General features: G+C 40.0%; 2 protein-coding genes across 3 annotated transcripts; both read left to right on the top strand.

Moving 5' to 3' along the window:
* Positions 1 to 128: 128 nt before the first annotated feature.
* LOC102219643 (NXPE family member 3-like) lies at positions 129 to 9027 on the top strand. 2 transcript variants are annotated; one of them, XM_023349843.1, is made up of 9 exons: positions 129 to 217; positions 532 to 675; positions 5409 to 5561; positions 5886 to 6347; positions 6774 to 7069; positions 7231 to 7301; positions 7776 to 7808; positions 7937 to 8125; positions 8207 to 9027. In XM_023349843.1, the coding sequence occupies exons 2-9, from the start codon at positions 658 to 660 to the stop codon at positions 8779 to 8781; spliced, it is 1797 nt and encodes a 598-aa protein (XP_023205611.1). In that variant the 5' UTR covers positions 129 to 217; positions 532 to 657; the 3' UTR covers positions 8782 to 9027. The 2 variants fall into 2 exon arrangements, with proteins under 2 accessions (XP_023205611.1, XP_023205612.1); XM_023349844.1 differs by lacking the exon at positions 7776 to 7808.
* Positions 9028 to 13588: 4561 nt separating this feature from the next.
* Positions 13589 to 14594, top strand: LOC111611788 (NXPE family member 3-like). Its single transcript, XM_023349845.1, has one exon. It carries the CDS (start codon positions 13664 to 13666, stop codon positions 14339 to 14341), a length of 678 nt encoding a protein of 225 aa, XP_023205613.1. The 5' UTR covers positions 13589 to 13663; the 3' UTR covers positions 14342 to 14594.
* The last annotated feature ends 469 nt before the right edge of the window (positions 14595 to 15063 follow it).

Below are 15063 nucleotides of genomic sequence, written 5' to 3'. Positions count from 1 at the left end.
GTTACACCTTTTCTTTGTTCCCTCTCCTTTTTGCTTTACCCAGACCCAGCCTTAATCAAACACGTTAACAAACTCGGATTAAGTTTATGCCATAGGCTATTGAACTTTGGCAGCAGGTGGAACAAACAAATACCTCATGATGGAACTTCACATGGATCAGGGAGGCGATTAAAGGATTTCTCAAATATGCTTTAAAGAATAAAGGCAACGACATCAGGTATGCTTTTGATTTTACATAATACTCCCCCTATGAAACATAAAGATGAAACATAAAAATTATTGCCTGAGCCTTAGATCACGCCGTCTTAATCTTACAGCACAAACCGTCTTTTATTTTTGTACCACCCTCAGAAAAAGACAATATCCCTAAAAGCACCAGGAGTGTTTAAGCACAGAAATGTGCCACTTAATTTGAATGGTGTGTGTGGTAGAGTCATGATTAAAGTAGTGGAACACCTGTGCCATGTGTTGATACATTTTTAGTTGTTGGTCCAGTTGAGTCAAAGTCCAAGTTTTTTTTTTTTTTTATAGCTGCAGTCCATTCCTGGTTACACCTTGTGAGAAGAGAGAGGCAGGAAAACACCCCCCCCCTCCCCCTCACACACACACACACACATCTCCACACAGCTCTGCGGATTTCGCCAAGTGAGGACGACGATGGAGAAAAATACAAAGGTAAACGAAAAAAAAAAAAAGAGGAGAAAAGTTATTATTCTTAGCTGGTCGTTTTCTTCTGCTCTTTGGACCCACAACGTCAATCATCTCAAATTTGAAGTTTTTAAAATCTGCCTAGTTACATTTTCCAGCTTATAGCACTGGCGCTACAAAAAGACTGCTTTTTTTTTTTTTTTAGCATAAAAACCCTCTAAAACACATTATTTTAAAAATATTGACATATTTAAATATTGACATGTGGGGTACAATGAGAATACAAGAAGAAATATTTTTAAACATGACTGTCGGTGAAAATGCATACAGAATGCATAACCTTCTGATTTGTTCATTTTAGTGAATAAATATCTGGGCGTTTGAAACGTAGCTGTGTGAATATGCGAATGAGAAATGTATGCAGTGTGTGTCGTACTGCAGGGTGTGTACTGCAAGACTCTTAGAGACGTACGTGGAGTTTCTGTGCGTATTATACGGCCATAATTCTGTGTGTTTGTGCGTGTGATGTTTCACTCCCAGCATGTCTACTGGACACCACTGGAAACCAGTAGAACAACAACATGGTTTTAATTATGCCAATTTCTAACTCTGCGTTTAAAAAAAAAACAAAAAAAAATACTGTCACTATATTCACATTTTACAAGTTAAATTACAACTCTAGTGCTGTGTTTTGATGGCACGGTTTGCAACCTGACTGAGAGCATTTTATTTTTCTGGATTTATTGAAAGAGAGATCTAGCGCCCTGCTGTAGGGGAACTCACAGGAAGCGGCAGCTAAATTATATTCTACTTAAGGCCTCATAAAGTCTTGCAACAGCCCTGGTCACATTTAAAGGTTTTTTCTTTTTTTTAATGACCTAAAACAGACAATGATAAGAACGTGCTTGCTTAAATAAATATTCTTTTTGTAGAAAACACATATCTTGTGTATATCTTGGATGACATTTTGGATTACGTTTTGTTTGGTGTTAATGTTTGGTGGGCGGGGGGCAGTGTCCCCCACCCCCAATTTACAGCCCTGCCCTGCCCGCAGCTGTACGCACTGTGTTTACCTTGAGCTTTTCCTTTAAGTAAAACATAAAAGAATCATTTTTATTTTTTTTTTACTATTATTATTATCTAACCCTCTTTACTATTAACATTTAGGAGAAAGAAAAAAAAAAAGATGTATTGTGTCAAAACGTCTAGTAAGCGAGTCTGTGTGAGTCCGTGGAGTTGCGTAAAATCTCATTGGTCAGTTTAGTTTTTGTAAATTTGGCGGCTTGGCGCTTTTTCTGTAAGCTAAAAATGAAGGAATGAATCCTCCCGTAGTGCTCAGAGCGGTCGCTTGGATCCTGCCAGAGCTTTTTTTTTTTTTTTTACCGTGTGCGCGGTTCTGGAGGGCCGCAGGTTTATGAGCTTTGTGTGTGTGTGTGTGGGGTGGGGTGCGCGTGCGCGAACTGAAGAGCTGACGGGTCACCCGCTACTGATGAGTTCACACCAATGACGTCATGATGATTAAACCTTCACACAAACTCGGTGTTTTAATACCGTCTCTCTGTCTTCAGCTGTTCTCTGATCGGCTGCAGACATTTATCCCCGTTTACATTTTTCCAGACTCCAGTTTGGAAAATGGAATAAAGTCCATTCCGCCCTCTGATTGCTCTGTGCAAAGCTGCCTTCTGCACATGTTCCCCACTGACAACTTTTAACATTTTTGGTTTTTTCCAGATTATTTTCCACCAAATCTTTATGACCGCAGCGCATTTAATAGCAGACAATCATCAAACCTAAGCCAGACCGCAGCGCATGGTAGACCCTAAAAAACGTCCTCTAGGTAACGGATGTTTACTGTTTACTTCGGGACGAATTGAGACCAAAAAAAAAAAAAAAACCCACCGAATTGATTGACAGGCGCACATTGCAGCCAGAGAGGAAGATCTGGCGGATCTGATCGTTTTCACGGCGCTTCTGATCGATTTTAAAAAAAAAACAACAACAAAAAAACTACTCATATAATCATGTCAAGGTTGTAACGTTCAGTTTAATCGGCAGCTGTTGTTTACAAAATTGTAAAAATCAATAAATAAACGAGGTCTTCTTACGCTGTTTTGTGTTGTTATTTTAAACGCCAAGAGAATCGGTCTTTTTTCCAACTTTTGTTTTTCCAGCAATGTTCTCCAGGGCAGAAAAAAACAAGCAAAAAAAATCTATACAAGAACAGTATGTACAGTCCAGTCCGTACTTCTGGAGTTTTCTGAAGAAGTAGGAGAGTGTGTGTTTGCGCAGCTATCTTTGCGGGGACTTTCCATTGACTTCCATTCATTTCTACAGCCTAAACCTTACCCTTACCTTTACCCTAACCCTATCCATTACATACCTAACCCTAACTAAAACTCAATTCACACATTAGTCCTAAATCTGACCCCTGACCCCAAAACAGCGTTTCCCCTTGTGGGGACCAGGCTTCGGTCCCCATGAGGAGCAGTGTCCCCACAACGTATGTCAGGAATATGGTCCCCACAAGGTAATAGAAACAAACGCACACTCACACACACACACACACACACACACACACACGCGCGCACACACCCACGTGTGTGTGTGTGTGTGTGTGTGTGTGTGTGTGTGTGTGTGTTGCAGAGATCAGAAATTAAACAGATTGATAAAGTCCTGAGAAGAGAGAGATGTGGTGCAGCTTTCGGGGGTTGTTGGCCTTGCAGGGACGGTTGGTAATCCTTCCAGAAGAGAAGAACTTTTGTCACTGAAGTGACAAAAGTTGGAAAAAAGACCGATTCTCTTGGCGTTTAAAATAACAACACAAAACAGCGTAAGAAGACCTTGTTTATTTATTGACTTTTTATTATTATTATTATTATTATTTTTTACAATTTTGTAAACACCAGCTGCCAATTAAACTGAACTTTACAACCTTGACATGATTATACAACTTGTTTTTTTGTTTGTTTTTTTTACCGAGAAATCGATCAGAAGCGCCGTGAAAATGGTCAGAATCAGCTGCCAGATCCGCCTCTTTCTCCTCGCAGACGTCGTCTTTTGTGGCACATTCGAGATATGTGTCGCCTGGTCAATAACTTTCTACCGAAGTTAAATCAAGTTCACTGTGATAACTACATTTATAGAAGAATATCTTTTAAGGAAAAATGTTTAAATGTATTCCGGTTTAAATGTTTTGTTTTCATTATGACTCAAACAGATGAAACCAACAGCTTTCGCTTTTGTCGTTCATCTGATATGAGACGGACAAAAACCTTGAACAAAAGTGTCTCCATTTTCTAGAAAATACTGATTTAGGGAGCAAACAGATCACGCCAAGCGCAACGTCCCCCAGAGCAGAAATGACACTTTATTGGATTAAAACTACTTAACCATTTTTACAGTATTCATGATTTCTGTCAAACTATCTTTTCTAGAAATTTTTTGTTAGCTAAATATATATAAAAAACAGTCAACTTTGAATGTCCTTATTGGTAGCAAAATGCAAGGAAGATGCAGTAAACAACCAAAAGGGTTAAATATTTAGGATTAGAGCATCAAAATAATGGAAAAAAAATCTTACATTTATTTCCAAAGATGTTATGTTAGACCACTTTTGATTAAGATTCTTGCTATCACTGTGAACAATGGAAGCGCTTTATTTATAAAGCTCATAAAAATAATAAAAACTTTGTTCCAAAGGAAACAGACACTGCCTATCTGATTACATTTCAAATTAAAACCATTTCTGTATAGATCCATTAGCAGAAATAAATAGTTCCCAAAATTTACATGAAGTCTTAAAAATCATTAGTCAACAGGGGCGGGTCTGTTTCAGGTCGAACCGGACGATGACCGCAATGTGTCACGGCTTTTCCGTAGCTGAGGTCCGGGAAGTCAGAAAACGGGTACGGAAGCTGCAGCGGTAAAACCACCGCAGAGACTATATACTGTATATCCTTCCCTTCTCGCAGAGATGGGCTGATTCTGTGAAATTCAGTCAAGTAAAGACTGTTGAGCAGTTGACCAGCTACTTTTTTTCATTTCATTTCCATTTGTACACTACTTCGTGCAGCGCAGGTCAGACTCGATTAAATTAAGTCATCATTTGATATTGCAAAAAACCAAACAATTTTTCCGTGGTGTTAAAAAAATCCTGCCGGCATTATCGTAAACGAGACCCACAGTAATCCACTTTAAACTGTCAGTTACTATACTTATCATATAAAACTGCCTAAAATTGAATCTTTTAGTCTTTCAGATGTACAATTACTATTAACTGAGGATTATGTAAGTTATAGATTTGTAAGAGTTTTGTCTTGCTTATTACTTAGCTCATCAGTAGCACAGAAGTTCACATGGAAAACATCACTTTTGATTCTATCTGAACTTTTTGATGTACAGCAATGTAATATAAATCTCCTCCACCCCCCTTTTCATCTACTGAAAACGCCATTCCTCTCGTGGTTAAAATAGACACAACAAAAAGTAAATGAAATAAACATTTGTACATTTTTTGCTGACATTAAACTTGTGACGAGCGGGTTGTTTTGGTATTTAATTAAACCCGATATAACTTCATACTAGCAGTTTGAGGCAACTGGAAAGGATAAAGGTAAACGTCATCCCCAAAAAGCTTCTTTCATTTATTCTCAAATGATGAATAAAAGAAAGATAAAATCGTTCATTTAATTAAAAAAACTCAGAACTGACAATCAGAAACCTCAGTGTTTTTTTTTTATTTATTTTGTCTTTTAACACAGGGCAAGTCGTCATTTGTCATGGAAGGCCAGACGTTCAGAAAACGTTTTCCTCTGAAGTACAGTTGGATCTTCCTGTTCTTGGCCTGCCTTGTTTTATGGGTCATGTTTTACAGTGAAAACATCACTGATCATATAACCTGCAGGTTATCAGAGGTGAGTACTTGTCATCTTTAAAATGCTGACTCCAACTGCTTACGGATATATGACTGATAAGATACAACTTTTCATACAATGGAAAGATTGTATGAACAAGTAAACAATCATCTCGTATTAAACGTTGTTAAAAAAGTCTTTAATTTACAGTAAAATACAGGCAGCAGTTTTACTGTAGAAATATGGATTTTACTGTACTTTTACAATAAAATTCTGGCAAACACAGCTGCCAGTGTTTTACTCAAAAAGTGAATCACACTAAGATAAGTCAAGCAATTTCTTCATTACTCTTGAAAAACCTTTGGTCTCTAAACTTCCCTCTAGCTAAAGATGAGCGTTCTCACCACTAAGGCTCCAACACCCAACGCCACAACGTCAAAACGTCCCACTGAGCCTCCAGAGCCAGCCAACATCTGCTCCTTCCACTCTGTGTTACCAGAAGACGTTCTGGAGGCAGAACTGTTGAAGGAGTCCATCGCCTGGCCTGAAACTCCTTCTCTCCTGCCTAACTTCTCTCTGAATGACACCAGTGGTTCAGCTCACAGCACCTTCACCATTCTGCCAAGAAACGGCGGAGGAAGTTGGCGAGTTGGGGATCAGCTGGAGGTCCTGATACAAATCGCCGACTTCCACGGCCGCCGCAAGTCGTCAGGAGGAGATGTTCTGCTCGCTCGGCTGCACAACCCGACTCTTTTTGCAGGCGTTGCAGGGCGAGTGTTGGATCATCGCAATGGCTCTTACACTGCTGCATTCTCTTTACTCTGGGAAGGAAGCGCACAGGTTGAGGTGAGACTAAAACATTTCTTGATGAGCGTACCAGTAATGTGTCCTAACTCTCAACAAAATGAACCTTTTTAATGATTTGTGATAAGAGGAAACAGACAATCTCATGTTTGGGTGACTTTATTTCCAAACTATAACATGTTAGGATCAGAGGGAATAACAAACATAGGGAGAGACGACAAAACACAAGAGAAGCACCAGAGGAGGACAAACGTGTCTCTCCATCATATAAAGCAGACTATACTTGGGGGGTCATGTGCTATTTTTTATTCTCCAGCAGCCATTGGGCGAGAGCTGGGGTCTCTGTCCTTGTGGCAGACCACAAGGACAATTCTACGTACCTAAACCAGAAACACCAGATTGTACTTACAAGTATTGCAGATACTTCATTCTATGTCATAGGACTTTTTTCTGGCTCTTTTCAAAAAGGTGACCCTGGTGCATCCCAGCGAGGCGGTCACTGTGCTGGAAAGAATCACCCAGCAGAACCCTGGCAGAATTTATTTAAAAGGCAACTTCCGCGCTGGCTCAGTCACTGAAGCTACTTCTTGCAACGTGTGCCTCAAGGCGCCACCGGAAAAACTGTGCAACTTCACCGACATCCGCACCGGTGAGCCCTGGTTCTGCTACAAGCCAAAGAAACTCAAATGTGAACACTGGCTCATTCACTCATCTGGAGGATTCAGTCTGAAACTAAAGCCAATGGAGGAAAAACTCTTTCAAAGGTAATGTTAGTACCGGGTTTCAACTCAATTATTTGCAAAATATATATATATATATATATATATATATTTTACAAATTGACTGGCAGTAATAGTGAATATTATATTATTAAATACATGATGTACATGATGTTGCTAAACACATTTTCTGTTGTGTGCTGTAGGGGTGTCAACTTGAAAGTCTTAATTCAATCATCAGGGCCTTCAAACATCACTATTTTACCCAAACTGAAAGGTAAAGGTTTACAACACGGCAATGGATTGCTTGACAAATTACAGGATGGGAAATAAGAATTTTTTCCATTTGATACATTATTCTGGCTTTCTCATAGCACCTTATATGATCTGTTATTTCATCATTCACATGTTGAATAACATGTAAAGTAGAGATGTTATTGTCTCTACTTGGAATCCACTCTATGGCTGACTGTGTTTGATAAATTTAGATTTGAGTTTAACATGTTTACCTTGTTGCAAGATCTTCTTAGATATCTTTAGTCGGGGCTGGAGGCTCAACCTGCGTCTCAACCGGACTTGTTCTGTTTGTAGTTATTGAGACATATTTGTGTTTTTCTTAATTTTCCATAAACATGTATTTATTCTGAGCCATAACAACTGTAAAATAGTTTTAAGCTGAAATAATAATAATAATAATAATAATAATAATAATAGTGAAATCACTAAATTTTCAAAAATAATTTTCTTCCAGTTCTGAATGAAACCGTTTCAATAAACACATCAGGTAAATTTGCTCTAATTGTGTAATAGTATAAATAAAAATACTATAACAAAGTGTCTTTAAAAATATTGTTTTTGACCTTGATTTTCTTCTTAAAATGTTTATCTTTTTAATCTTCTTTCTGACTTTAGGACGAGGTGTGATCACTCAACCTGCTGGTTATTATTACCAGGGTATTTGGCGAGCCCTAGATGGCTCCACAGTTCAACAGCTTACTAACAACTCAGCAATTAGCCAGTGTTTGAGTGGCAAGGTGCTCCACCTGTATGGAGACTCCACCATCAGGCAGTGGTTTGAATATTTAATCTCAGCAGCACCAGGTAGATGCCCAACAGAAATGTCTAGTAACAGCTGAAATTGGTTCATGCTACTGTCTAATCTGCTCTTTTTCACGGTTTCAGATCTAAAGAAGTTTGACCTGAAAAGTCTAACGCAGGCAGGACCTTTTATGGCCTTGAATTACCCAAAGAACATCTTAGTGACGTTCCGCTGCCACGCTCCTCCCATCCGCTTTGGTAAATTGGGGATCAGTCAGATACGATACATTGCCAACGAACTGGATGGTGTGGATGGAGGTGAAAACACGGCTGTAGTTATCGGCATCTGGTCGCACTTCAGCACTTTCCCCGTTGAGGTCTACATCCGGCGCCTGCTGACCATACGGAGGGCAGTGGAGCGGCTGTTGACCAGAGCTCCAGGTACGCTGGTCATCATCAGGACCGCGAACCCCAAAGCTCTGTCCCTCTACGATTCTCTGACCAACAGTGACTGGTTTTCAATTCAACGTGACAAAATACTCAGGACAATATTTAAAGGGGTCAATGTCCGATTTGTGGATGCCTGGGAGATGACCTTGGCCCACCACCTGCCGCACAACCTCCACCCACAGCTTCCCATAATTAGAAACATGCTAAATGTTGTTTTATCCCACATATGTTCTCCAGCAGGAAACTTTAAAAAAGCAACAAAGTTGTAGCATAGCACCTTTAATTGGGTAACTTCTGGTGATTGGTGACACTTCATCTATATCACATTAAAGGAATATCAACCAGCAGTTACAAAGATGGAATAAAAATGAGCAACACAGAAGTAGGTGAAGGAAATTTGATGCTGGGATGAAATGGCCTCCAAGAAGGCTTTGAAGAAAACCTTCTTTCATGTTTAAGAAGTCTATATTTATATTGAAATTTAGATGTAAATAAAAACATTTATTTTTTTAAAATGTGTATCTTTAATCTTTTCAGCCACTCCTGTCTCATTTTCTATCAGAAATGTAGTAATGAAAATAATCTAAACCCGTTAAAAGTAATTGTACTGGTTACATTCAGTGTTAGTTGGCAGATATACGCCCCCCCCTTCCCCTCTTTGTGTTAAAACATTGGTTTCCCTTCCCCTACTTCCCATTGGTCCATTGCATTATGCCTCAATCTGGAGACTCGCAAAGACCTGTGAATGAACATGGCGTCAAAAAGGTCAGATGCTTGAAAGAGAGATGGAAAAAAAGAGAGAGTGGCATGATGGTTTTATGTGACTTGAACTCTGTACCTCTTCTGTCCGCTGCACCTCCTGCTTTCTGCTCATCTTGCATTGCTAAGAGCAGTCGAATGCTGATCAGTAGCAGTTGAGGCGGAAGAAACAGAAATTGAAGAAGCAGAAATGTAATCTGAAATTATTTTACTGTTGTAGACAACAAACCCCCCCATCATTTTCATTACTGAAACAAACAGAAAGCTGCCTCAGACAGGTGAAAAACATCATGAGTTATTTAGTTTGTCAGATCAGGCCACTCAAGTTTGTTGTTCCTCCTATTTTTTTTGAATGGTGCAGCGATCAACCCCATAGCATGGAATTCCTATGGCATTGAAAGGATCAGTGATAGACTGTACTCTCTGACACTTTACATCACAGGTGTCAAACTCCAGTGCTAAAGGGCCGCTGTCCTGCAGTTTTTAGATGTGGCGCAGGTACAAAACACTGGAATGAAATGGCTTAATGACCTCCTCCTTGTGTAGATCAGTTCTCCAGAGCCTTAATGACCTAATTATTCTATTCAGGTGTGGTTCAGCAGAGGCACATCTAAATGTTGCAGGACACCGGCCCTTGAGGACTGGAGTTTGACCCCCCTGCTTTACATAAAGCACAATACAAAGGCTTTCAAGTGGCTTTTAGCTTGGCACAGTTATTGCCGTTTCATTCTGTTGTCAGTTTCTGTCTTTGCAAAAAAAAAAAAAGGCTGTTTGTTTCACTGCTGGGAGGAGACGCAAGTGGTTCTGGTCTGAAACAGATAATGAGTGATAATTGGACAATCTGAAATGGAGCTGGTGACAGATGAGAAGTAGCTCTAGGATTAGGTGTGTATAAACACAGGTTGGCAGAACCTTTGGGTGTAAAAAGTTTGGTTCCCTCCACGTTCATCTTGCAGTGTGGCGGGAACCGGCAAGTGAGCAGTGACCACTCAGGGGAAGAGTTCGTAACCGTGACGGCAACCAGACAAGCAGCGAAGAGATTCGAAGTCTTGTGACGAGTTCTGGAAAGCCCCGCGGAACGAGGAAACTGATTGCTAGAGTCCAAAGATTAAGTACAAGGGGAGAGGTTTCTATCAAAGAGAGAGAACGTTTGCATTTCAACAAGTGTGCCTCTATAACTACCTTGGTATTCAGACGGACAGTGTGTCGTTGGAAAACCCGGGTAACTTTTTGCTCTCAAGACTACAGCAGAGATACTTTCAAAGACTGTGTGGCTTTGGCACTAACGTACTGCTTGTTTCCAAAAACAAAGAAACAAAAGAAGAAAATATGTCAAGCAAGTAGTCAGCTGCTAACACAACACCCAACTGTGTGGCATTACAGAGCTAAAATAATAAAAACTGGAGGAGCAGGTGAATTTGGTTCTTTCAGCACACCAGATGGTATTACGGAATGTTGATGTGGTGGGGTGTTCTCTCACATGGCCAAACCGTGCAGAGCGACAGAGTCAGAGTGAGATCATGTATCGGTAGAGCGGTAGAGTCCCCAGATCCTGTCCTCTATCCTGCTACTTTTCGATCCACCGTTTCTCCAACACACCTGAGTGAAATGAACGGCTCGTCATGAGGCCTCTGCAAGGGTGCATGGCAAACTGCTGAGGAGATTCAGGTGTCATCTGCCGCCGTTTGTCCAGAAAGCAACATGAAGTGTCTGTAGTGTCCTTTAGACAGTTCAACACCGGTTATTGAAGGGATTTCATGACCACACGCTGGCGTCGGGGTCTGAAGTCATCTAGTCTCGTGATGTGTTTTTTTTTTGTCCCACCAAGAAATGCATCAGTTAAGTTTGTTAAAGAAAAAGCAAATTACTGCAAGTTGTATCTGAAACCGGCCACATGCATCACACACTGCGCACAGGACACCAAAGAAAATTAGGCTTATGGAAAAAAATCATAGCAACTTGCCTAGCCTTAGTTGTAAAACATAAAACCTTTTTTTTTTATCCATTCAATCATTTTGTTTATTCAGATTGAGTTTAGAGGAAGAGTCCTTACATTATTTTATATCACAGTAACAGTTCAAAGGTTTTTGTCGGGTTCATCTACCTAATCATTCTTAAAGTGAAAAAGAAGAGAGAGACAAGCGAGTCTTCGATTTACTTGCAAGGAGAATGGACAGGAGCGTTCTTTAGTTACAGTCTCCTACCCACTCTAAAGCAGCTCCTCCCAGACCCTTTCTTTTTATTTCCTTAGGGTGGTCCTAATTACATAGCCTATTTGGTTATATTGAGTTAATCACATAGCGTAGCTGCTTCTTCTGTTCTCTTGAGTCACAGGTGTGTTGCACCTACAAGCTGCCGTAATGTATGATGCAGGAACTGATGAACCCATAGAACAATGAGATGTCTGGTGCATCCGTGGTCTCATGTACAGTTTGTTTATTCTGCCACGTCAGTCATCACTCTTGCTGCAGACCATCTGGTGTCAGCTTCCAATTTGACACGTTTAGATGTCTTCCTGCAAGCATCTCTCACAAGGAACAAATTCCAGAAGCAAACAGACATAAAGTATTTATATTTGTAATTAATTTAAACGTATCAGTTTTCTTCCCCTTACCGTCACATAAAAAAAACCCCACTATCTCTAACAGTACACCAAGTGTGTAAACATTTATGTCGCGTAATTTGAATGGTGTGTTGTAGAGTCTTTATTAAAGTAGTGGAACACCTGTGCCAGGTGGTGATCAATTTGTTGTTAGCCCAGCCTAGTCAAAGTCCAAGTCATTCCTTGGTTACACCCTGTGAGAAGAGAGAGGCAGGGAGACACACACACACGCCCACCCCTCCACGCCCACACACACCAATCTGCAAACAGCTGTGGGGATTGGACAAAGTGAGGACGACGATGGAGAAAAATACAAAGGTAAACCAAACAACCAAACAGAAAAGTTACATTATTTTTAGTCTTCCTCCCTTTTACTCGACAGTCATCTAAGAGTTGAAGTGTTTATATTTTGACCACTTTTGTTCTAAATTAGTCAGCAACCAAGTTCCCTGAAATAATGACACTTTTCATTGAAAACTATTGTTTACTTTAAAATGTAATTATTATTTAACTTCATTATTGGGTGATTCTTTTTTCCTTTTTGCCTTCAAAAAGACTAAAAATCCATAAAAGTCATTTAATGGAAGTGACATCAATTGGTTTTGAAGTGAACTCAATCATGGAAAGCAAGGTAAGCTTCAACTGATACCATCTCCTTACTTTTTTTATTTATCTTAAATATGTTAAACATGTATGAGTAAACCTTAAAGTTCCACCCTGTTAAGATAGATCGTGGAAAATGTCTGTTCAGTAGAATTTAAAAAACATTAAATTCGATTTAGTCATTAAAGGTTCGTTATTCTGTTGAAGGTTAGCTAGCTAAATGTTGACCACATAAAGAGCTGCAGGTAGATTAGTTAGAAAAGTTCCACCCTGTTAGGTTCATGAACCAGACAGGGTGGATCAGATTGCTGGGATCAGATTGATTCCTTCTCTTCATAAATGAAAACATGGTTTGAAATGTTTTATCTTAGGTTTTCATAAATTTTTTCTTGATCATCTGAAAGACCTAAAAATACAAAACAAACAAACAAAAAACTCAGCAGAAACAAGGAGTAATTCTGTCTTTCTCCGTGCTGTAGAAGTGACACGTGGTGCTGGATATAGACTCTTTCCAGCACCTTTATAGTACATCATGTCTTTAAGAAGAGTCGATCCTCTGACCCTGAGTATTTGTAATAGGAGACCCATCCTGGTGCTAATGCCTCAGAAATCACAGTGTCTCTGGATATTGAGGGCACAACAAACCCCAACATGGAGCAGGAAAAGCAGGGGGACAGAAAAAGTGACATTTGCTACAGAATGTGGATAAAACAAAGATTTAGTATTCCATGACAGTCTGCCTTCAATTTGCTTTGCTCTGCTGTAGCGGCGTCAATATGAAAGTCTCCATTCCGGCATCAACATTCTACCATGTTTACCTATTTATTCTGTTCTTTATTCTGTTGTTCTTTTTATCTGTTCCTTCCTAAATATTTTATCTCCCCATTTACATTCCAGGTGGAACCAATGAAAACATGAAGCCCTGCTGGTCCTGCTGGTTATTACTACCAGGGTGTGTGGCGAACACTAGATGGCGCCACAGTCCGTCAGTTTAACAAGGCCACGGCAATCAGCCAGTGTCTGAAAGGGAAGGTGCTCCACCTGTATGGAGGCTCCACCGCCAGGCAGTGGTTTGAATATTTGATCTCAACAACACCAGGTAGACGCACAACAGGAATGTCCAGCAACAACTGAAACTGCTTCATGCTGCAGCCTAATCTGTTCTGTGCAAACGTTCAGATCTCAAGATGTTTGACTTGAAAAGTCCAAAGCAAACGGAACCTTTCCTGGCCTTGGATTATAAAAACAACATCTTAGTGACGGTCCAGTGCCACGGCCCTCCCATTCGTTTCACTAACCTGTTAGTCAGTCAGATGCGTTATATTACCAGTGAACTGAAAGGTTTGGTTGGCGGAACGAACACTGTTGTAGTTATCGGCATCTGGTCGCATTTCAGCACTTTCCCCGTTGAGGTCTACATCCGGCTGCTGCTGACCATACAGAGGGCAGTGGAGCAGCTGTTGACCAGAGCTCCAGGTACGCTGGTCATCATCAGGACCAGGAACCCCAAAGCGCTGTCCCTCTACGAGACTCTGACCAACAGTGACTGGTTTTCCTTACAGCATGACAAAATACTCAGAACAATATTTAAAGGGATGAATGTGAAACTGGTGGATACCTGGGAGATGACCTTGGCCCACCACCTGCCACACAGCCTCCACCCACAGCCTCCCATAATAAAGAATATGATTGATGTTGTTGCCTCCCTGCTGAGAGTTTTAAATCAAACAGTCGGGGAAAAAAAATTGAAAAGCAGGGAAGGACCTCATAAAAAGACAACTATGCAGTCAAAGTCTATTTCCAGTGCGATCTGGAGCACAGAAGAAATGCCAACCAACAGTTCAGATGATGGACTAATTCATTAACCAAACAGAAGTAGACTAAGAACATTTAACACTGGCATGTCTAAATTAAAAAGACTTTTTTATACTAAGAACTCAAACAGCCAACATCAGCTTTTGCCTGGAACTTGCCCAATTCCTTTTCATTTTTATATAAAATATAAGACATCTTGAAACAATCATTCAAGATTAATCTCTTGACTTGTAGCCACAGAAATATTCCCTTTAGAATAATAATGCTGCTCATCTTATTGTAAGTCAAATGTTATGAGTTGTGTTTATCAAGTTACAGTGGTTTAATCCCTTTGTTTGAAATTTCATTACATTATTATTATTTAAATATGTTATATTTTGGAATATGTATATATATATTTATTTTAAAAAAATGAGAAAAACTGAAAATCCATTTGGACTTGCATCAATCAATTCTCTGCGGTTTCATAACTTGACTATTTGCTCATATCATATCATAGAATAAACTAAGCTGCTGAACAGCCTCTCCCTTCGACACTGATGGTCTTTATTTCACTGCTTGAGTCGCGACAAACAAACATGTTGAACCAGTTCTGCCAAAATCTGACAATCAATGCATTTCTTTCTTATTCTCTCCATCAATCGTCTCACAGATGGAGCAGCTTCTCTGAGCTCGGCCTCAGCTTCGCCCAAAGGCCGCTTCTTGTTCTAAATGAGTTTGCGCTTTGCTTTTGCCCAACGCCACATGACTGAAATCGGGACAGGGGATTGAT

Source organism: Xiphophorus maculatus, chromosome 17, assembly GCF_002775205.1.
Source record: "Xiphophorus maculatus strain JP 163 A chromosome 17, X_maculatus-5.0-male, whole genome shotgun sequence".
NCBI lineage: Eukaryota > Metazoa > Chordata > Actinopteri > Cyprinodontiformes > Poeciliidae > Xiphophorus > Xiphophorus maculatus.
This window is presented reverse-complemented; position numbering and strand designations above follow the sequence as displayed.